The 22568-nt window shown below is 42.0% G+C and overlaps 4 protein-coding genes and 1 non-coding gene across 5 annotated transcripts; 2 read left to right on the top strand and 3 right to left on the bottom strand.

The window, feature by feature from the left end:
* The first annotated feature begins 758 nt into the window (after positions 1–758).
* Positions 759–831, top strand: trnak-uuu (transfer RNA lysine (anticodon UUU)). Its single transcript has one exon. It is a non-coding gene; the product is annotated as a tRNA-Lys (tRNA).
* Positions 832–1368: 537 nt separating this feature from the next.
* On the bottom strand, positions 1369–2081 carry kiss1rb (KISS1 receptor b). Its single transcript, XM_076154286.1, is given in 3 exon segments — positions 1369–1548; positions 1646–1944; positions 1991–2081. Coding segments are annotated over 3 exon segments (570 nt in total).
* Positions 2082–3799: 1718 nt separating this feature from the next.
* Positions 3800–5509, bottom strand: isca1 (iron-sulfur cluster assembly 1). Its single transcript, XM_076154576.1, has 4 exons — positions 5316–5509; positions 4517–4570; positions 4092–4197; positions 3800–3952 (listed from the first exon to the last, which is right to left on the bottom strand). The coding sequence occupies exons 1-4, from the start codon at positions 5415–5417 to the stop codon at positions 3804–3806; spliced, it is 411 nt and encodes a 136-aa protein (XP_076010691.1). The 5' UTR covers positions 5418–5509; the 3' UTR covers positions 3800–3803.
* Positions 5510–6993: 1484 nt separating this feature from the next.
* tut7 (terminal uridylyl transferase 7) lies at positions 6994–19353 on the bottom strand. The gene is made up of 30 exons (XM_076150546.1): positions 19266–19353; positions 17750–17815; positions 16920–17367; positions 16414–16568; positions 16045–16161; positions 15750–15927; positions 15578–15666; positions 15305–15356; positions 15144–15213; positions 14592–14718; positions 14363–14482; positions 14111–14245; positions 13471–13648; positions 12529–13235; positions 12271–12421; positions 11769–11855; positions 11521–11621; positions 11236–11293; positions 10960–11063; positions 10769–10858; positions 10543–10656; positions 10178–10255; positions 9851–10028; positions 9644–9691; positions 9446–9537; positions 9242–9357; positions 8934–9118; positions 8688–8761; positions 8492–8558; positions 6994–8132 (listed from the first exon to the last, which is right to left on the bottom strand). Exons 3-30 carry the CDS (start codon positions 17347–17349, stop codon positions 8074–8076), a joined length of 3960 nt encoding a protein of 1319 aa, XP_076006661.1. The 5' UTR covers positions 17350–17367; positions 17750–17815; positions 19266–19353; the 3' UTR covers positions 6994–8073.
* Positions 19354–20270: 917 nt separating this feature from the next.
* Positions 20271–22124, top strand: ccno (cyclin O). The gene is made up of 3 exons (XM_076154273.1): positions 20271–20621; positions 21084–21269; positions 21552–22124. The coding sequence occupies exons 1-3, from the start codon at positions 20271–20273 to the stop codon at positions 22122–22124; spliced, it is 1110 nt and encodes a 369-aa protein (XP_076010388.1).
* The last annotated feature ends 444 nt before the right edge of the window (positions 22125–22568 follow it).

The raw sequence follows: 22568 nt of genomic DNA, 5'->3' as shown, positions 1-22568 counted from the left end.
AGTCTGTATGCATTATAATATCTATAATATAATATAACATGTATTGACGTTTAGTTCGGTTAGTGCGATTACGTTTTGTATTCATCAATAATAAAGATGTTACTGTGTAAGTTTATGGTTGGCCGTGTAATATTCTACTACTTCGCACAAAAAGTGCTGGTAAAACATGTCATGTATAATTATATGCAATTCTCTATTCCCTAAAACTGCTGCTTAATATATGAAATTATATTTAAACATTGATATTCACTAGAGAATTACTCACATTGCGGATATAATATCAATAATCAATAATATCTTAGCAAATTATGTGATTTCGATGAATAACAAATTATCGTCTTACTATATAATGAACCACTCAATTTATGCCAAGGGTGGGAATCGAACCGGTAATCTCAGGATCAACAGCTCTTCTTCCCCGTTCTTGAAATGAATTGTATTGACTGTTTCTTGTTGTTAATCAGAAATGTTGCCTGTTTCTGTGTGTGATGTTGTGTTTTCAGTAGTGTGTTCAAGTATGATGCTCTCATCAACAGGAAGAGTGAAAATAAAACAATGAGCGTAGAGCGTCTGAATTCCTGGCGTGGCCTTAAGGACCCAGATGACACAAAATGCATCTCTTCTGGTGCCTGGTGTTTCCTCTCTCCCTCGTCCTCCGCGTCCACATTCAAAGTTAAGTGACCACAGGCTTAACAACTCAGTTCAAACAATGTCAAAGGAACTGGTCGTTGATGGCTGTTCATCCCACAATGGGACGAGCTCGGATAGCTCAGTCGGTAGAGCATCAGACTTTTAATCTGAGGGCCCAGGGTTCAAGTCCCTGTTCGAGCGATACTCTTTAAGCAATTTCCCCCTGAAATGAATAAAGGTTTTTCTGAGTCTGAGGACAAATATAAACCTATACCAAATTACAGACATGTCCTAATTTGTGATCTTGCATTAGACACCATTGAACCAGAAGATTGATTGACAAAGTCTGGACTAAATGAATTAGGAGTAGTATTAATATTGACATGAATCCAACCCCCCTAGCAACCCCCCGAAAAAACATTCAAAAACCATTTGCACCATTCTGAAGAGCATCACTAGGTGGCAGTCTCCTGTCAGGCTGACTTCCACAGTATAACCATTAACAAAGGTCAGGGGTCAAGAGAGTGCTTTAGTCTAGATAATTGAGGATTGTTGTTTACAATTGTGAAGTGAATGACAACCCAATGATAACAGCAACAATCTATACCACTTGATTCTAATTAAACCCACACAAAGTTAAAAACCTTAAAATGACTGACTTAAATGATGGACGGAAAGGTTCAAAAATCACCAAAAGAGCTAACTGAGAGCAGTTTATGCAGTAAAACTGAAGTGGAATCAGATCAAAACAAGATGGTGGGTCACCTTATAGAGAACATTACTGTGGAGGCTAAAGGCTTGCAGCAGGATGCAGATCTGGATGGGGGCCCAGGAGATGAGGAACAGGGCCACCATCACCACCACCATGCCGGTGACTCGCACCCAAACTGCTGCCACCCGCTCTGCCTGAGCCTGAAGCTGCAATTGGGATGGTGAAGCAAAACAAATCAATCATTGATTATTGATTGTTGAATCATTGATCAGTGTCTATACCAAAATATCCCCTCTGTCTTACTTGGTAGGTGCTGTGAATGGGCTGAACGCTGGGCTGGCCAATGCGTTTCAGCATGACGGCATAACAGGCAGTGATTGTGAGCAGAGGCAGCAGATACACAGCCAGGAAGCTGTAGATGATGAAGGCTCGCTGGAGACCGACTGAGGGGAAAACCTCGCTGCAGTACGTCTGCGGCCCGAATTAGTAACCGTCCTCCAGGCGCTGGCAAACTGCCACAGGGACGGACAAAAGCAGGGAGCCTGGAGGAGACACGGAGCAGGACAGAGGAGCAGTTGCGTAACATGTTCCTACCAGTCGTCCTGTTGCAGTGTGTGTGAGATTGTGTACCTGTCCACATAGACAGACAGACACCCATGGCAGACAGAGTGATGCATGTTGCCTGGGCAGTCGCCTGTAACACACACACGATAATCTGACAAGCAAATTTGTTTGGCATGCAAACTCTGCTACACCTGAAGAAATTCTAGGCCTGTGTGTGTGTCTGTGTGTGTGTGTGTGACAGCAGCATCACATGAAACACCATACCAATTGTGCGGACAACCACATTAGCATTATTATAATAAATATGGAGAAATCTAGAGAGAGAGAGATTTGTAGAAAATGACAGCTACATTCCTTGTATAGAAACCAAAGAACAAAGCAACCTTTCTTCAGCTGTAACACAATATAAGGTGTATAGATGTATGCAAGATGGAGGCTGAGGGTCGTGGTGACAACACAGCACGGTCGCCCTCCACTTCCGGTGCCAACATCCCGGTTTTAAGGCCGTCATCACATCTTCTGCTGTGTGTGTCGTGTGTGCCAGTAAAAGGGAGAAAAGTGATGTGTCTTTGTTGTTACAGGGGTTCAATTCGTTGTTTAGGGAACGTATTTCCGAAGAACAAAACATATTTGTATGTATTGTATTTCTTACTAATCCATGGACTGCTTTGTACCTTTCTTCAAACACCCGTGGTACACTGCAATCACTGAAACATAAGTTCAACCTTTTTAAATTCTGAAGACTACATCGCCCCCTTGTGGTGATACGTATGCAATTACACTACCACGTGACAAAACGATAGTAAGGCTGGTGAACACGTGAGGTAAGGAGTCAATTCTAATATAAAACCCAAATCGATAAACAACGAACCAAACAATGACCTTTCACCTACTTATTACCTTCAAATCAAGAAATACAAAGATAAATGTCAACATAGGTAAACATCATTTTCTCTCTCAAATGGACACACAGAATGCCAAGCAGCTGGATTCAGATCTTTATTGAGCATTTCATATGTACACAGACATGTTGCACAGGCTACAAAATGTAAAAGCACAAAACAATAAACACAGAGCTATTGGTGAAGCAAAATGAAAACATGGGCCATAAACTTATGTGAGGCATACTTGTTTTTTGTGCGTGATTTTTTTTGTGCGTTGTGGTTCAAGTGAGATTTACAATATTTATATATACACACCTATTTAAATATAAAGAATATACAAACTGCTTAAGTACTTTCAAGCCACTCATACACGCCTATCTATGCATACTGTTGGTTTCTTTGCACACTGCATGATGCTATTTAGTCTACAGTGTCGCTCTGATATGGTCTGTTTACAGCTTTGGGTTTTTGTGGATAGATTCAAACGTAAAAACTAAGTAGAAACTTCTCTCACTGTCTTCAATCGAGTCTCACGTTACTAATGCTTGTTTTTAGGTTCATTTGTTCCATTATCTGCTGTATTCAAATCATCCCCTGAACTTGCTGATACCGAATAAACACAACGTAGGTGTAAAATCCATTAAATAAAACCCCATGTGTTTATTAAAGATCATACTAAAAACATTCCTGTAAGTATGAGCACGCACACTTGGCATCTGTGTGTGTGTTATGTGTGTGTTTTATGTGTGTGTGTTATGTGTGTGTGTGTGTTATGTGTGTGTGTGTGTTATGTGTGTGTGTGTGTTATGTGTGTGTGTGTGTTATGTGTGTGTGTGTGTTATGTGTGTGTGTGTGTGTGTTATGTGTGTGTGTTATGTGTGTGTGTGTGTTATGTGTGTGTGTTATGTGTGTGTGTGTGAGCAGTAGTATAGTAGCAAAGCAGGCACGTCCTCTCGTCTAACTCCAACCTCAACGCTCAAAGTCTCTCACTGTGTTTTTGGAGCGGCGGTCGCTCAGATGTTGAAGCTTTCTCCGCAGCCGCATGTCCCCTTGATGTTGGGATTGTTGAAGACAAATTCGCTGGACAACTTTGACTCCACAAAGTCCATCTCGGTTCCCAGAAGGGTCAGCTGAGCCTTCTTCTCTATGAAAACCCTCACACCTGCAGGGACGACAAACACCCATTCACTGAAATGGCTTTGAGGCTTTTCTACACATCATGCATGTGCAGGTGTTAGCTTAGTCAAAAGCACAAGCGCGTCTGGATCTGTAAGGAAGAACAAAGACACCACACAGCTCACCATCCTGCTGCACCTCCTCGTCTGACTGAGACTTCTCCTTGGTGTAGTCCAGTGTATAGGTAAGTCCATTGCAGCCTCGTGTTCTCACCCCAACCTTCAAGCCGATCTGGAGAGGGACTCAGACATTTTAGCTCAACCGGCAGCTCCAGGATTGAAGTTTTAGTTTTAGCAATTTCATCATAAAATACACATAAAAGACTTAAGCAAAATTATAATACTGTATAATTAACCAACATGTTTATTTGGTCAGAGTTTTGATGACTGACCAACACAATGATTAGAATTAAAACAATAATTCATGAAGAAATTGACTTTACTACTACAGTTTCAAGGCAGAAGATGTTTGTCTGAATCCCACAATCCAATATAATTATCAATTAACTTGTATGCGCCCAGATAAGATAAGAGCTGTAGGATTTACTCACACACTCAGGCCTTCCCTGCAACAGAGACCTGATCTTGTCTACAGCAGCTGAAGTCTGAAGAGAAGAGGAAGAAGAGATGATGGAAGATAAAATGGAACTAATTGACTAAGCTAAAACTGGATGAGATCATATAAGCCAATATAACATCCATCCCTCAGATTTAAGGTGGTATAATAATTAACAGGATATTGTAAAAATGTGTTATTCTGAAAACTTTGGCTTGGCAAAAATACATTTGATAATCAACACCTAAAGGCGTGTCAACACATAACAGCAATAGACGAGGACAATTCCAGTTTAAAATACAAACAAGGTCTTTCTGCTAAGTTCAACAAGTTAGTAGTTAAACACTGGGAGGGGACACTGTTACAAACTGTATCATTAGAGAGCAGATAGTTTGTTATCCAAGGAGAAGCTCGTGACCTTATGAGTCGGATTTCAAGTTCATTGTTATAAAACTCGTCTGAACGGTTATCAAACAGACTAAACAGCGCTAGTTAGCTACTTAGCTAGTCTGTGCGCAGCTGGAGAACCTAGGACATTTTGTACGCGTGGTTATGACTGCAGTATTTCTCAAGCTGACCAGGACTTTCTTGGTAAAGCTTGTTAATATCGTGAATATTTAGACAGGTTTAGTAAACGTCCCCACAAGCACAGGCAAAGTCACGCTCGGTTAGCTAGCTAGCTAACTGGCCCTACACGAAGAGCGCAAGAGCAGGTGGTGCTTACGTCACTCTTGTCAACATAAATAACTGCATTTCACGTTGTTTGACAGGAGTTTTCTCAACAAACTTATTACCAGAGTCAACGCGCTTCTTGTCGCTAATATCCTCCGTTTGCTGACCGCCCGGACGGTCGCCCGTACTACAGCGGTAGACATATTTCGACAAGCGACAATCATAACAAGGCAGTGCGCCTGCGCGTAAGAGGACAGCGCGTAAGAGGACAGCCCGTCAAATGAAGCCGTCTGCTGGTTGGTCTTAATGACTGACGCAGGCCGCAGCGAACGAGCTACTGGCAGATAAGCGAGGCAAGCGCTCCGTTCAACTGGACCCTGCACGAGCGGTGACGGTATATGCCAAATGACGTGATTGGTCAACAGGCGGTGCTTTATATTTCAGCTTGGGATTAACCTGCTGTGTACCGGGCGAGCCGTGGAGCATCAGTTACCATGGCGACATACCGCGATCAGAATTGAGGCAGGTTGGTGAAGGAAGAATCAGACTTGAGGCTGAAGTAAGTTCACCTCTCTGGATGCCGATCGTTTTGACTTTCGCAAAAGGGAGGGATGACTATGACGACGAGGCTGAGTGGAGGTTCTGGCAGCAGGGCCCACTGTCCCTGTTTGAGGACCTGTCAGAGGAGGAGGATCCACCTTTGGTTGCTGACCAGCAGGAACTAGTGCAGCCTCTTACAAAGTTTACCCAGGAGCAGAAGCAGCAGGTGTCAGAGGTTTGGACTGAGCCACAGGCTGGGTGTGAGGACGGGCTGGAGGAGGCTGCAGAACAAGCTGCTGCTGACAAGAACGAACCCAGCAGGTCCAAGAAGAAGCTGCACGGGTTCCTGATCAGGAAGCTGAAAGCCTGTAAGGTGTCACAGACACCCAACTGCCAAAAACAACCAGATACTGCAGGACCAACTGTCGGCTAGACTCCATAAGTGTCAAAAGTCCAGACCTGTAAGTTGAGCCCAAACACACACACGCACGCAGACACAACTAGATCTTTATATGTAATGGTTATTATTGAGTTATCCTTACCCACTCACTGATCCTGTCTCACTTCTCTCTTGCAGATCAACACATCCAAGAAGCCCTTCTCAGATAAATAACTGCCTTCCTTGAGCTTGCATAACTTTTTTGATTAAAAAAACTTTATTCAGTAGAATATTTTCACAGTTTTTTAGAGTTCATCCTAGTATGGATGGGAATGAAATGAAAACAAGTACACAAGGTTGTGCTGCACTGCAGATTAGTGCAGACAAACTTATTCAGTTTCACCATATTGTTATATGCCACAAATTCTACAGATTCATTAGAGAAAACAGGAAGCTTTACAATCTGTTCGTCGTATCAAATGAGTCTAGAGAAGAATTGAGTTATATTCGCAAAACGTTCTCAAACATGAACATGGTTGGTACCTACAGTATGTGGCATCAGATGATGATGTCATTGGCTGAAGGGATGTGGTGGACGGTCAGGCAAAGGACTTTTGAATTTGTCAAAAATATACTTTTAGGTGTTTTAGACCCAGAATCCAAATCCCGTTAGTGGGTCCAGTCATGTTTTAAGTGAATAACAGAAAATCACTAAATTAAATGACATTTATTTGACTTAACTAAGAATACAGGACTACTGGATTTCTGGCACTAGGAGCAACTACAGAGGCTGTTAAAAGAAATTAAGAAGTCAGTCAAGTCATTAGAGCTTAGAAAAGAAGATAATGTCATACATTTACAAAGACAAACAACAGCATACATTTGAAGGAAGCATCCCTCACTGGGATTTCTGTTTAATGAATGCTGTGACACAAAACAGATTGCAAGCCACATCTCTCTGGACATGATCAGAGGACCTGTACAACAAACTTAACTTCTCATTTGGGGTCAACAGAAAATAAAATTGAATGGTGCTGGTGTTAAGCAAAGCTACTTCTGCTAAAACAACAGATTATACCAACATCAAGACAACAACAAAGCCAAGCAATTTTTCACGATTTAATGAAAAGCAGGTCTTTCAGACAGATACTAGCAGCAAAACAATCCAAGGTCACAAAACCTCACAGTGCAGCTACCAAACTGAGGCACTGTCACCATAAAATGTAGCCTAAATGGCAAATAAATACATTTCTCTTTCCATCAAATAAACTGAGATTACCTCTAGTTTAGATTTAGGTGAACAGTGTATATATTCATCTAATCATCTGCATGGACTGATCATGATCAAGACATCAGTGCTGACAAATAAAACTGGTCTAGAATAAATTCAATAAAAAATATCTTGGCCATTCAAACAGGTACACTGCCATTCAAACGTTTTTGAACAACCTATTGTATAATATTCTATAACACAGAAATTAATTGTAAATGCACTGAAATCAAAGTGAAGGAAAAGTATGTTGTCTGCTAAATTTGAATTAGGTCGAGTATTTAAAATCAAATGTAGATCTCTAATAAAAATAACACATTTCTCAATCTACTCATATTTCCGTGTATTTTCTAATTTTAGAGTATTTACATTGATTTACAATGACACTACATGACATGTGTGTTTAAAAACTTGACTGGCAGTGTAGGAAAACAAAGGCATGAGATGCATGCATCAGGGTTTGTCTTGTTAAAAATGAAAACTTTAAAATGCTCCTCTGAGGAGTGGAGTCAGCTTGAAAAAAAAAAAAATACACACAATCACACACACATAAAAGGCCTTATTTGGCTTCAAGTCAAGGTGTCCTGGCTTTGGCTTGTATGGGTTCCTGCCATCCATCCAGTTCCAGTCAGTTTGGGCTGCTGTCTGGCTGGACAGAGAGAGCACCACTTCATTCAGACAGCCTCTGCTTCTATTCCACCGGGCTCTTCCTGTGACCGGAGCGATTCATGTGTCGGCAGGACAAACTACCTGAAAGAAGACGCAGAGAACACAAAGAGATGCATTTAGCGATTACAACCAAACCACCAAAAGTTATCCTCCTACACTAGTCCTTCCGTGTATTTGGTTAGCAACCACCCTCTGCTGGCTTCCCACCCATCTGACAACTAGTCTAGTCTGGTCTAGTATGTGAAAAGATGTCGAGTACATCAGCTTGAAACAGTAAAGCAAGACAGACATAAACATCAACTGACAATATGTTTAGAGCCGTTGATATGATGGGTGAGGGAGGAAAGAGTTTTAACACATTGTGATATTATACATGGCATGGAAAAACTTCAGTTGACGAAAAACATCCGATTCATTGTGATGGTGAGAGATTTGCATACCTGCTTGCGGACTTAAGATCATATTTTGTTGCTTTCTTTTCTTCTTCTCCTCTTGTAAGGGTGCGCCCTAGAAAACAAATTGCATTAGGATGACAAACGTTGTACAAAGATAATAATTCTGCATCTTAGTTTACAGGGGAGTAGGGCAGCAGTAGTTGGCTGACATGGTTTTCTACAGATCTACTAAATATCTGACCTGTTTCTCCTTCTCTCTCTGAATCCTCATGTAGCCCGAAGAGACAGGAGCAGAGCCGTCCATTTTCATATTTCCTGTCAAAAACCAAAGAAATTGAGACGGTTTTGAAAGAAAAACACCAATAATATAGACAATCTGTTGCAATATAATGTGTTATGGAAATAAAATAAGTCAAGCAAAAAAATTAAGAAATTGCGGTACTACAAGAAACTAAGTGAACTGTAGCATCTGTGTGATTGTATGAACCTGCTGGGCTCCTGTACTGCTGACAGTCCCTCTTGATGTGAGAAGTGGATCCACACAGATAACAGCAACGCTTCTCTTTGTCTGACATCTTCCTCCACTGTTCAGACTTCTGTTTGCCCGGCTCCATGTTGTCTTCTGTGGACCCCATTTTGTCTCTGAGGTTGTCTGGCCGCCTGTGCTTGAACCTGAAATAATATTGTACACAACACAAAGTAAATGTTTAGTTCAATATTGGGTGGGGCTGCATTTGAATGACGCATCCAATACAAATCCTGGGAAAATCTGTCAAGTATTGTGACGATTCATACTTTCTGCGCACGGGGCAGTCTTTCATAAAATGTCCGATCTTGCCACATATGCGACAGCAGCGGTCATTGGGAGCCACTTCTCCCTCAGTGAGGACTTCAGGGTCAAAGAAATACTCCTACACAGAGCCAAAGTCATGAGAAAGAGTACTTAGATGATGCCAACAGATAATGTACAACTGTAACGCCATGACAGTAAATACGAACCATCTGACTGGGGTACTCGGGAGGATACTCTATGACTGGTGTGCCAAACACAGTTCTGCCATTGATGAAGGCCTTCATGATGAAGTTAGTCACTGAAAATGAGGTACAAAGTGATGTAAGAACACAGGAAAGAAGAAAGATTCAGATTCATTCATCAGTGGACCTTCAAAAACAGACAACTATAGAAATGGATCATACTTTTCCTGGAGAGCCCGGCGCCCAGATTATGATTCAGGTCGAATGGATCTGTAGCATAAACAGAAGTAGGGCAAGAAAATGTGACAAGGAAAACATTATACAAAGTATTCCAATCAGCCATACACAGACATGTTTCAACAAGCTGCTAATACAATTAATGAATTGTAGGAATGTAGAAGAAATAAATGAACTGTCACACAATCCGACCTTCAATGACGATGTACTTGGATGTCCACTGCTTGTTGAAGGTGGTGAGGCGAGCTTGCTGACGGATGCAGACAACATGCTCCTTGAAGTCAAAGTCTTCAGTGTAGAACCGAAGAAGCCCAAGCCACAGCTCCCCCACCGTCTCAGTGTTGGTCCCAAACTGTGGCCAGCGACCGGGCTGCAGGTGGGAAAGACCAAAATGACACCACACCAATTAATAAAACCACAAATGCAAATAATGTTCACAGGGGGACAGAATCTTAATGCATCTCTGAAGTACTAGAGTACTAAAACTATAATTGTAAAGCTGAAGTAAAACTACCCTACCAGTTGTTTTAAATCATCAAAGAAGTACACGTTCCAGCCATCCACCAGCAACTCCGGCTTAATCTTTTCATCATAAATCTGAAACGAACAAATCAACACAGTTCAAACATGAAAACATTTTCCAGATTTCATGGAAATATTATCAGGTCTTCAAGAATCACATCTCAGGTTTGGATCATTTACAGAGTACACATGCAACCAAAAAATACAGCAAGATCAAAGATAATAAATCAAATAGCAAATTGCCAACATACAAAATTTTAAATACAATATCTAATAGCAAAGCAATAAAGTAATTTTTACACAGAATGGCCTTCACTTCTGAACTCAACCCATCCCCCTGTTTACAGGCATGCAATTTGTACCTCTTGCAGCACAGGAATAACTGGAGGATTTCTCTGCTGGAGGAAGAATAGCACCATGAGGGTGTAGGCGTAGGAGGAGAGGCTCCCGCGTGATGCATCTCCAATATCACACATCTGTGATGGGAAACAACAACATAACATATGACCATAACACAATATCCCAACACAAAACATGAATACAAGTCAACACTTAAGTTTAGTCTGTTAGTGTGTGTTGCAACCTCACCTTGGCAAAAACCTTCATTACATAGCAAAGAATCTTCACCCTCCTGTCAATGGCAGCATATGACGCCAGCAGGTGTGTGTTGTGTAGAGCCTGAAAAGGGAAGATCATTAGGATCTACCGAGGCAAAGGAACTCTTCCAATGTTGAACAGTGCATGACAGAGAGGAGGGGATGAGCAGTCGAAGGCCTTACCAGCGTGTTGTAGAGGCTGATGTCTCCCTCCAGGCCAGTGCGCATATGGCAGAACTTGACGATGGGGACTTTGGCCGTTGTGATGGGCAGGATGTTCTTCAGACCTGGTGACAATGGATTTCATCAACCTGTATTTTACTAGTACTTTTTGAAAATTATAGGGAAACTTTTGGCTCGTTTGTGTTACTTATTTTGACACCAATGGCAGCAAACTGATAACTTTTGGTTAATAAACAAAGAATGATGTGGAGGTACATGATTGCCATGTTCTCTCACCTGTATGTTTCTTCAGCAGCCTGGCTAGATTCTCAATGATACTGATGCAGTCAACATCCTGTAAAACAAACAAATAAAAAGTGCATGAGCTGAGTGTAATGTTATTGTGGCAAGCATGGGCTGCCATAACTAAGACTTTACCATAATAATGTATATTGGGTCTAAAGAGATCAGGAGAGACCTGATAGAATACATAAGGCTCCTGATCCTAAACACCGACCTGACCACAACTGTATATGACTGTATATGAATGTCTGCATGGACCTTGAATGTAAGTGTACTCACATCAATCGTCTCCTGGCCCTCCAGTACCATACAGATGTCGAGGTCACTCTTTCTGAAGCCAAAGCCATTTTTGGAAGATCCAAAGAGCTGCAGCCTTGCATCTGCCCATCCAAAAATATATTTCATGAATATTTTAATTTAGATCCGTCTCTTGATGGTTTCTACATTTGCAAGTACAGCAATCACTTTTTACAAGTTAAGCAAAATTCAAATTTAAAAATAATTTGAAGGTAAGTGGTTTACTTCACCAGCAAAATGTCTCCTGACAAAGGTCTCCAGGTCCTGAAGGATGTGTCCTCTCACATCCACTTCCAGCTTGTCTGGGGCAAAGTCAGCTAAAACAAAACAAACAATGCAGAGATTTGACTAATCAAATACAATGGTATGATCTCATGTCTCCATTCTCCTAACTATCTACCAGCTTGATGATTGTTGAAGGATCTCGAGCCTTCAGATCTGCTGGCACCTGCCCAGCAGACCTTGACGAATTGAAGTGTGTACAGCAGGGACTGTGTGTGAGGCTGAGAATCTATCTACATCTACTGTTTATGTATGTTACTATCATTAATTGTCTTCACATATTTGCTCTAGCAGGAATATCACAATTCTTTTTATGTAAAGCATCTGACGAAGAGCTTTCAAAATGTACAGAAGCTCCTCTGCAAGCATAATCAAGTGCAACAAACAACTATTTAAATATAACAAAGGTACCATTAGAGGGGAATAAAGCATTCTGTGGCCTTGACTTACTGTAGCACTGCTCGCAGACTTGGTTCAGGACACTGAGGAACTGTGGTGTCATTGATGGCAGAGGGGGCAGCTCCACTTTTTTGAAATCTTCTGGGCAGTCTTTCTTCAGATGGCCGTCACGCTTACACAAGCTGCACACAACTGTGTGAGACTGAGAGAGATTGAAAGAAATGTTACTTTCACAATGCACATGATCTTAATTTTCACATTCTATACAAGGATTTTAGAACTTAAAGTGGTGTTTTTTTTTTGTTTTACCTTCCCTCGGGTGAACGCTTGCTTACTGAATCCATAGGACCTGCTGCTCTGCTTTTGGGTCTTACTTTCTGGGCCCCCGTCTTTAGTCAGATCCCCTGAAGGTGGCTTTGAGAGGCCGGCATGCACCGACTCCAACTTATCCTCTTCCTCGTCCATAGAACCAGGCGTGTCGAAATCTGGACCCTCCTCATCAGAAAGAAGCTCCTCCCCGGAGATCTCATCCAAATGGAAAAGCTCATCATCCTCGGTGGTAAGGCTATCCAAGTGATGTCTGGTATGCTGGTCCACATCAACATCTATGTCCTCCTCTTCTTCATCTTCCTCATCTTCAGACGGACTACTTTTTCCAATGTCCACTTTTTCCTTCTCTTCTTCTTCACCCGATTCACTGTCTACATCAACATCCTCTTCTTCAATGATGCAATCAGAGTCTTCAGGGCCATTTTCTTCAATTCTAGTTTGACTGGCGAGATCTGACTGAAGGCTGAGCTGTCCGACACCCGACAGGCAGGCGATCTCTTCATTTGAAGCCTTAGAGTTTCCCTCCTGAACAGACCCTTGATGTGCTTGTGGCTTGCGATTAGCAGCTTGGGTGTTCAATGGCAGTGCAAAGTACTTGTATGTAGTTTTGAGACAGTGGAGGATGTACTCGTACATTTGCTGGCTGTTCACTGTGCGGGCCACATTCCTCTTCACAGCAAATGGGTCTGAACACACAAATAGACATTTATATGAGATAAACCATCTTGACAAACCCAACACTTTTTTCAAACATGCAACAGAAGTGAAGACCAAGTTCAAGACTAAATAGATTTACACTAACAAAGATAAGGGTGGGGAACATTGTAGACAGTCTAGAGGATGAACAACAGGACCAGTTGATTTACAAACTAAATACATCACTGACAAAGAAATCTACATATATACGAGTAAACCTCTGACCTTCCACAGCAATGCGCTTCTTCGGCCAGTCTTTAGTCTCTCTGGAGAGGACAGCACTTGTGCGCACACTGATCACGTTTTCAGCTATGTTGAACTCAATTGAATAGAAGCGAAGCATTTCAACCCAAAGAAGTCCAAGTTCCGCAGATTCGCAGGGACTCGGCAACACCAGTGGAACCTTCGAGGAAATAAATCCAGACAGTCACAGGTATTAGTCACACCAACAGCTTTAAGTACTTTATTTGTGCATTTTGTGTCCTTTCCCTTTCATAATATATACTTTAATATTCACCAGATCTATACCTTTTTCTGTTAATTTCACGGATGTTTGAATTTAATTTCAGCCTTGGGAGCCATTAGCTGGTGAGATAACATTCTGTGTTGATGGCGTCAACAAATGTGTTTTGCTTGACAAGACTTAACCATGGATAAATATAAAGATGGGCAGGATGTTCTCAGAGATGACTACTTAACTTAGGCAGGTTTTAATTTTCTACAAGTGGATTTTTTAGTACAAGCAAACAAAATGAATGGCTCTGAGGTACAAAGGGTGTCCTTATCATATAAGCAACCTACCAATCAACCAAAAGTTCCACTGGAGTGAGTGAGTGAGTGAGTGAGTGAGTGTGTCCATAATTACCTTTCCTTTCTTACAGGGGCCCTCTGCTGCCTTCGATGTTTCTTTGGAGGCAGGAGCGTAAACCCAGTGTACATATCCATCTTCTACATGCGTGAGAGTGAAGTCTGGCAGTTTACCGAGTGAAAACGCATTAATCTAAAGATAATAAGGGGACATGAAAAAATTAAGAAAGTGATTGAGAAGCATTAAAAAGACCGATTCAAAACGATGCAGTAAATTTGACTTTAGGTTAAGATGATAGGAAATACAAACCTCATGGTTCAAGTAGGTTGGCAACAGAGGCCGTTTGCGCTGCTGTAAGAAGTAGATAACCAAGAGGGCAAAGATGTACGGTGGCAGACCGCCTTCATCTGCACGGTCCACCTGACAGATCTACAACGGCAGCAAGAACAGCAAGTATTCAGACAGAGTGTCATCTCACTGGGGATATGTATCAAACTAACTTTGAGACACTTTACTGGCCACCAATCCAGAAACTTACCTGGGCCCAGCGTCTGAGGCCAAGAACCAGAGGAAGGACGACGTGCTCACGACTGCCTAGAGCCGACAGATACGTGGTTGTGTGGAACGCATTGTCATTCCCAGCACTCACTTTGCAGAGCAGGCCACTGTGGAGGAATATATCAAACTCAACTAAAACTGCATCCATAGTTGCACTGTCAAAGTTTATGTCTGCTGCATATTTAAGCATTTTAAGGTGTCTTGCTTATAAGCTAACAAAACAACTTCAAACGAGCATGACATGACTTTTTCTTAATAACTGATAGGTTGGTTCATATACCAGGTGTGCAGATAACCATCATTTCTAATAATTGCAAACAATTATTTCCAAAGTGTCCATAAAAATTCTGCTTTTCTGAAAAAGATCTTTGGAATTACAACAAATAACACTTCTCTTAAATGTGGTTTTAAGACCATAATTTAGTTTTGATTACATTAGTATTTCTTGAAGAAAAAACCTGACATGGCATGTGCTCAAATATAAACAAGTTACAGAATACAGCACAAATATGTTTAAAGGCTAAAAAATTACCTTTTTTCCTCTTTGCAGACGACCACTGGTACCCGAGCATGAAAATCAGCTTCCAGTTCGACAAAGAGAGCTGAGAGCAAAAGATACGTTACATTTACAAGATTGCCTATGAAATCTTGTGTATAAAAAGAGAAAATGTCAAATGTTGCAGGGCGACTCACGGCTCTCAGAGAGGCTGTCCTTCACAAGCAACAAGACATCAGGCTGATGCATCTGTGAACACATTCAAAACCTTTATACAACATGACAACATGAAGCTTCAGATGGTATGATCAAATGTTTTAATCCACTATAAAAGTGTTGGACTATATATACAATTCTTGACTGCTGTACTTCTTGGAATCCCTACAGACTACATAGGAAGTGAGGGCAGGGACATTAAGTTAATTTTGTAAACAATGTTCACACAATGGAACTCCCACTGAGCTACTCACATGAGGGGGATACTGAATGTCAATATTGACATCAGAATCCTTAAATCCAAACTTGGTGGAAGACGATCCATAGAGCCTGAGCCTTATCTCTACAGACGAGAGATGATGATGTTACACATGAGACTGCTATGACTTGTATCCCAAACTGATCATTCCTCTAATGGTAACTCACCAGGCTCGATGGACAAAAGAAGGTCTTGCATGGTTTGGACAACACTCTGTCGCTTCTCTACATCCTGGTCATCCATCCCATGCTCTCTGACAACAGCCTCGAGTGCAGCGGTCACTGCACTGCCGTGTTCCGGACCAGGAGGCAGAATCTCAGTCAGCATCACCTCCTCCTGTCTCTCCTGTAAACACGCAAAGATCCAAGAAAGTGCTTGTCTCTATTTTCAATGGACAAAGCCACAGATTATACTCGTCGATTGTCCGGTCTGTGTATTTTGAAAGTTAGGTCCATTCCTCACCCTGACCCTCTTCTTGTGCCGCTTGTCCCTGATGTGCCTGTAAGCATCAGGCACTGATTCCAGGTTAACATCGCAGAGACAGCAGACGTACGCTGCACCGGCATTGCTGTGGGGCCTCTGATGTAACAGGTAAACAAATGGACATCACACAAACAATTGTAGAAATGTGTATCAGATGATGGTTATTTAAAAATAAGAAATGTTATTGACTGATAGCACATTCCAACAGCTTTTATTTTTGTTTTTAATGCACTATAACAATAAGCATGAAGTACCTCAATTAGAAACGGCATTATTGGAATGAACCCCTAAAAAAAATCCAGCAAAGCAATACATGTGGCGTTCAGGTACACCATTAAGTGTTGTTACCTTCTTCAGGCTATAGATCTCATCTCGGTTAAGTCGCTTCTCTGCCAGCTTTAGACTGTGAAGCTCTTTGGGTGAGAGTGTCGATTCATCAAATAGTGGAACTTTGTTCTCTTCAGCAAAAGCTTTCCTCTTGTTTTGGTTTCTCCATCTCCGACCTTTGGGTAGAAGATATAAGTGCGTTGCAAATCACATGAGTTTCATGGAGTCTAAATCCTCAGCACTGACATTGTACATCTACTTGATTCAAAATACAAAACATGATAGCGTTATTAAGTGTTATAGAAAAACAGTTCCAGTCACAGTTTAAGTAAAATTTTTGTTCATCATTGCTGTCAATACGATGCTATATCAGAGAAAACACTATGTTGCTATTTGGGCAATGTATCTCTGCAAAACAGGTATTATAGGAGGAATACAAGGGGCTACCTGCAATGTTTTCTGCTATTGTTAGTGTCTACCCTAAAATCCCTCTGGTCTTCCACTGAATTTGGTTGTAAACTCCTCACCTGACTTGTGGGGAGTGACATCAGACTCTCTGCTCCTCTCCTCTCTGTCCTCCCTAAAGTCATCTTCCTGGGTGCTGCCCCTCCACCACTGCGGCGGCTGCTGCTGCTGCTGCGGGTACTCTCTCCAGTTTTCCTCCCGACCTCCACCACTGGTATCGGGACCCGGGAACCACTGCAAGTCGTCCCTCTGCGAGGGGCTGTGGCCACCTCTGAATCCTCCTGGAGAGCAGCTCAGGGGGCCTAGTCCTCCCCTCTTGGGGCTGGCACGGTATGGTCCGCCCTGGTTATTCCTGTTCTGCTGACCCCCCTCAGATTTGTAGTGGTGTCCTCGTCCCTGGTCCTGACTCCTCCAGTTTTCTGCCTGGTCGGATGTCATGCCCCTGTCCCAGCCAGCCTGCCTGCCCCTGTGAGGCCTGCCCAAGTTCTCCATGGTATACCTACACTACAACTATGGGACAAAATGTTCAGTTTATAGTCAAATAGTCTGTGACATAAATCACATCAAACGATTGACATAAATGCCAATTGGAAACCTATCCAACCTACAAACACTACTTTTTAAGATATAAAGGGAGTGTTACATAATGATAATTTTACAGATGCATGAAGATTATTGACTCGTCTCTGCCTGTGCACTGTTTGATATTTAAATAGCCAGATTCACCAATATAAATACAACAATTCAAACATAATTTCTAAAAATAGCTTCCATTTTTTTTACTCTTTGCAGCTTTAAAAGCATCTCACATTACACCGTTAGACAATCATGCAGCTCTATAGTAACCACTGTTTCATATCTTTGCCTAAGAAAACCCACAGTAAGTAAGTACCTGCTTCTTATTGGAAATCTTTGATCCTAAAGGTTAAATATCCTCAGATCATTTTCAGCCAGACTCCTGCACAAAAATGTTTGCCATTAAGTCACAGAGGGAAAAGAATTGCAGCTACAACAACAACTACATGCATCTGGAACCATTTATTTTTGGCCCTCAAGTTTATTCTTAAGATCAGATACGAATAATTATCTGTCAAATAATACATAATTTCTAGATTCAACTTTGCAATAAATCACACACAGTTCAAATCGAACAGCTTCCTTCTCACAAATACTCTGCATGACGATTTCTTTAACTATCATACACACTGTCTATAAATGCAAATAGTACAAGTAAAATGATGTAAGCAGTGAAAAGCACATTTCATATGCATGCAGTAAAATCAATACTGTGAAAAATAAACATTGGTGGCATTTTACAGTAACAGTAGCAATACTTTGATACTTGACAACATTATTTCTAAGTGTTGGGTTGTTAACACCGGATGAAATAGGAGTACAGGAACATCAATAATGTGCAATAAAGGCTTTTTGCACAATTCACTGTTTCACCTGAAGGTTTCATATTCCACTTAATAAGAAATGAATGATAAAGTTGAATTTCTGAAACTCCCCGGTAACATTATAGATCTTGTCTGAATGTCAGAGATTTAAATCTAAGCCCCCACTCAAGAGCTATAACATTTTTTATGGGTGATTAAAATTCAAAAGTTAGAGTTGTACTTGTACCCGGAGTAGAATTGTACCCGGTTATTACAATTTCTACACACGGATCTAATAGAAAGAGACTGTACAGCGCCCTCTACAGGCGATATCAGCTGTAAACTTGAAGCAGGTTCGTTTAAATTATGTAATTTACGCATCATTCAATAAAGTTCTCTCACTTTCTATAGCTGCGGTTAACAATGGATCAAATACTACTGCGTGGGGACACTGACAGTCACTTATTATATTAAACCCGAAACTCATCGACAATCGACGTCATGTGAGCAAAGCTAGAAACGAAACTTAGCAAATCTGAAAATGACGACAGCTCTTCCTCTATCGTTGCTTTTTCTACTGCCGCAAACGTGACGTACATTTATAAACATGTCAAGCAAACTTAAATTACTCCGCAACGACTCAAGTTTCCAAACCGCCGCTGAATTGAACAGGAATACATTTCGTATGTGGCTAAGTGAGTTAGCTCGCTAGCTTGTATTAACTTCTCCAGATGGCTGGCGTTGCGTATTTGACCGAGGTTAACGCTGTATACCGTGTACGCAGTTTAAAACTTCGCACAAAGTGTTCGTCACCGTGGCTAATATGCGGACAAACAAGTGGACTCCCGAACCTCCGTGACGTCCAAACCTACTAGCAGGGCCGCCTAGCCGCTCTGCTAGCTAACAGTACTGCTGTTTACCACACTGGTCCTGTTGTTTACTACCGTGCAGCTGCAGCTACGGCAGCTTGCGGAACACTTTAACCGCTCCGTAACAGCGCGGAAAGCTGGTGCAGAAGAATATAAATACCTGAAGAGTGTGTTCAGAGGACATAGTTGAAGATTTGCCTAGGTCTGAGTATGTGTGTGTGTGTTAGCAGATGTTTCTCCAGGTCAAAGCGGATGTGACGAACCCAGTATTTTGTAGTCGTCGCTGTTCCCGCCCACTGCACGATGACAGCTGCTTCCGGTTGCTCTTTGGCACTGTCCGCAACTAACTGTTATTTTAAAATCTCAATAAAGTTTATTGAGAGCTTCCGGGATGATGTAATGTTTGCTTTCTAATCGCATCAATTAATAATATAAAATAAATATATAAAAATAAATAGGTAGACTACGACACAAGTACCCAGAGTTGCCAGGGTGTTCTTTGGTGGTTTCTTTAGTGACAAGATATTGGTAGGGTGTTATACTTACTTGTTACTTGATTTTGTATATATAGTTTAAGTGTGCTAAGATGATTACTATGAAGCACTACAGGTGCTCCTACAGGTGCAAGTATGTTGGTATATATATGTAAGTAAAGACAGCAGTCAGAGAGTACAAACCTCTGCCAGTTCTCTCTAATTTGCTAAAACACCAAAAGCAGGCATTTCTGAATACATTTGAAAACTATGTGACTGCCTGACCTTAAAATCCTACAGTATTATCTCTATATTTAGTAGTTAGGGAGATGGAGGGGGTGGTTAACTATGTATAGCTATAAATCTGCATCTTGAAAAACGTAACAATCCAACAGTACATGAGGACGAGTGGCCTGCTGGTGAGTTTAAATGTGTGACTTTGGATGTTTCTTAGCCATATACACATCTTGAGTTTGCCTTATGGTGCCACATATGGCGCATGGAGGCGAGCTCTCCTCCTCCTACATGGGATAAGTGATTGTTGACTGTGGCGCTGACTCGGTTGCCAAGACGACAGGCTGTCAGAGCGGGGAAGACCCCGGGAAAGTGACGCCTGAGGGAACTCCCACCTCTCCGCCACCAGCACCCGAGCGACGGCGGATCAGCACCCGACGCAGGTGTACGCAGAAGAGATGGTGTCCTCCCTGACCTGTGACTGCAGCTCTGACGCTGCATACAAGCGGAGAAGAATGGACCGCGCTTCAGAGGCGCTCACCCCGGTCCAGCAGCGGCAGACAGCCCGGCACAGAAAGCAGAAGATCATGTCCAGGATGAGCGACTCCGGGTTTGAGGAGGACATCGGACCCTCCTCGCTTTCACCCATGGTCCAGGCAGCGGTGTCCCCGCTACGGCCAGACGAGCCGGAGACGCCCGCAGGACAACTGTCCAGCTGGTACCTGCAGTACGGGGACGTGGGTTACCAGATCCAGAGGGAGAGAGAGGCACAGTTATATCCCTGCAAAAGCCTGGCAAGACAACCACAGGTAGACAAGACAAAGACACAAGACAAAGGGCTCACACTGCTTTATGGTGCACTTAGAGCAATTATTTGAAATATGTCTTTTAACTTTTGGGGTTACTTATTTGGAAAATGTCTTTTTCTTTGTGATATAATGCAGAATTTCAGTTGTAAAAGGGAAACGGTTCAGGTTGATCTCCAACTCCTAAAAAATGGGTTTTCTTCACCAGCCACAGTCTCTCAGATATTGTGGGTGTACTGTACAGTGTCTAGAAGAAGTAATTGAGAAAACCAAATCGATAAGGTAAAAGAAGAGTTGAGTGATCATTTTCTGCACTATACAATAACAAAACCAAAGACAACTTTACGAAAAACTGTTGAAAATCATTACTCAGTGACTTTTGTGAGCCGCTTGAAGTCGTCTTCTCTCCTATCTGCTGCCTTTTTAACACTAGGCTCCTTCTTCTGTGCTTTGTTTTGCATGCAGCTGAATGCAGAGGCACGGTGCAAGCTGGTCAGCTGGCTCATCCCTGTACACAAACATCTCCGTCTGTCGTTTGAGTGCAGCTGCTTGGCCGTGCACATCATGGATCGGTTCCTGGCATCCACACCGGTGGCTGCTGATTGCTTCCAGCTTCTGGGTGTCACTGCACTTCTCCTGGCTAGTAAACAGGTATGTTTTGGTGTGTGTGTGTGTGTGTGTGTGTGTGCGTGCGTGTGTGTTACAACTTTGAATTTTCATTGGTTTTGCAAATGGTATTGTTTTTAATTGCCTCTATTGTATTGTTTGTATTATTGTACTGTATTGTTTTGAATATCCTATTCCAGGGACTGCGCATGATAATGAGCTACTATCCAACTCTGACCCAACGGTTATATTGTTCATGGGCCCCTGTTAAATCAACTTATAAACTAAAACTAAGCTAAACTTTCTCCCTTTCTCTGTGTCACACAGGTGGAGGTCTGCTCACCGCAAATCAGTCACCTCCTGTCATTGTGCTGCGATGCTTTCACCAAGGAGCAGCTCTGCAACCTGGAGAGTCTCATCCTCATCCGCCTCCAGTTCCGCCTGGCTGCCCCTACCTTGGCCTTCTACCTGGACTATTACACTAACTGCATTGAGACTTCACAGCTTGCATGCACGAGTTCACACACAATGAGGCCCAGGCAATGTAGCAATCTCGCACAAAAGGTGTGTGAGTTGAGTCTAGCTGACTATGCTTTCAACAAGTACCCACCATCCCTGACTGCTCACTGTGCTCTCAGGCTGGCCAGCGAGTTACTGAAGACTGAGCAAGGGCTTACAGATCACATAGAACATAACACACCTCAGCTCCTGCTGTTACAGAGCGACCAGAGGAACAGTTGGACAGATGAGCACCCAGAGGTGTCTGAGGCAGCGGAGGACCAGGCCTTCTCTCTGGGTCAGGAGAGCTTCACCCACAGTCTGGCTCAGGAATGCACAGAGAACTTGAAGTTGTTGGTGTCACTAAACCTTGAAACATTGCAAATCAAAACTACTGAGTGAGCCAAATACAAACAATCCTCATATGTGTGTATTTTACTTTATAAGCAAGGAAGTGTGTGGTACTATTGTGTTAGCTTTAATGCAGGTAATATTCAGAAGAACAACTACTGTATTACTATCCATTAATCATTGTATACCTCATAGTTCTTTTTTGACACTGAATCTTTTGCACCATAGTGTCGTTGTTTATTTATAGAGTAGGTCATTTTTTTATCAATGCCAATATATTTTTATTGTAATGAAGTTTGTAACAGTGATTGTCATTGCACTGACTTTGTGTTGCACAGCCATGATACTGTAACTGTTCAATGAAGGACCTGGTGAAAATGTACATGCAATGTATGGAAATGTTGTTATGAAATAAATAATCTGTGAATGAACTGGTGTTTCTGTATATGAATGAGGGGAGAAAGCAGATGAAACATAGAAGGATCAAAATAAAGG

This window comes from Genypterus blacodes, unplaced genomic scaffold (genome assembly GCF_046128005.1).
Source record: "Genypterus blacodes isolate CSIRO-AG114 ecotype Tasmania unplaced genomic scaffold, CSIRO-AGI_Gbla_v1 ptg000007l_1, whole genome shotgun sequence".
Taxonomy (NCBI): Eukaryota; Metazoa; Chordata; class Actinopteri; order Ophidiiformes; family Ophidiidae; genus Genypterus; species Genypterus blacodes.
This window is presented reverse-complemented; position numbering and strand designations above follow the sequence as displayed.

What these genes read in the sequence shown, in the direction of transcription:
- ccno (XM_076154273.1), top strand. Translation starts at nt 20,271, where the DNA reads ATGGTGTCCTCCCTGACCTGTGACTGCAGCTCTGACGCTGCATACAAG. An exon ending in GCCTGGCAAGACAACCACAG is followed by an intron (nt 20,622 to 21,083) that starts GTAGACAAGACA and finishes TTTTGCATGCAG; the next exon opens with CTGAATGCAGAGGCACGGTG. An exon ending in TTCTCCTGGCTAGTAAACAG is followed by an intron (nt 21,270 to 21,551) that starts GTATGTTTTGGT and finishes TGTGTCACACAG; the next exon opens with GTGGAGGTCTGCTCACCGCA.
- isca1 (XM_076154576.1), bottom strand. Translation starts at nt 5,417, where the DNA reads ATGATTGTCGCTTGTCGAAATATGTCTACCGCTGTAGTACGGGCGACC. An exon ending in CAAGAAGCGCGTTGACTCTG is followed by an intron (nt 4,571 to 5,315) that starts GTAATAAGTTTG and finishes TCTTCTCTTCAG; the next exon opens with ACTTCAGCTGCTGTAGACAA. An exon ending in CGAGGAGGTGCAGCAGGATG is followed by an intron (nt 3,953 to 4,091) that starts GTGAGCTGTGTG and finishes TCGTCCCTGCAG; the next exon opens with GTGTGAGGGTTTTCATAGAG.
- tut7 (XM_076150546.1), bottom strand. Translation starts at nt 17,349, where the DNA reads ATGGAGAACTTGGGCAGGCCTCACAGGGGCAGGCAGGCTGGCTGGGAC. An exon ending in CAACCTACTTGAACCATGAG is followed by an intron (nt 14,246 to 14,362) that starts GTTTGTATTTCC and finishes TATTATCTTTAG; the next exon opens with ATTAATGCGTTTTCACTCGG. An exon ending in TCAGCCTCTACAACACGCTG is followed by an intron (nt 10,859 to 10,959) that starts GTAAGGCCTTCG and finishes TTCCCTTTTCAG; the next exon opens with GCTCTACACAACACACACCT.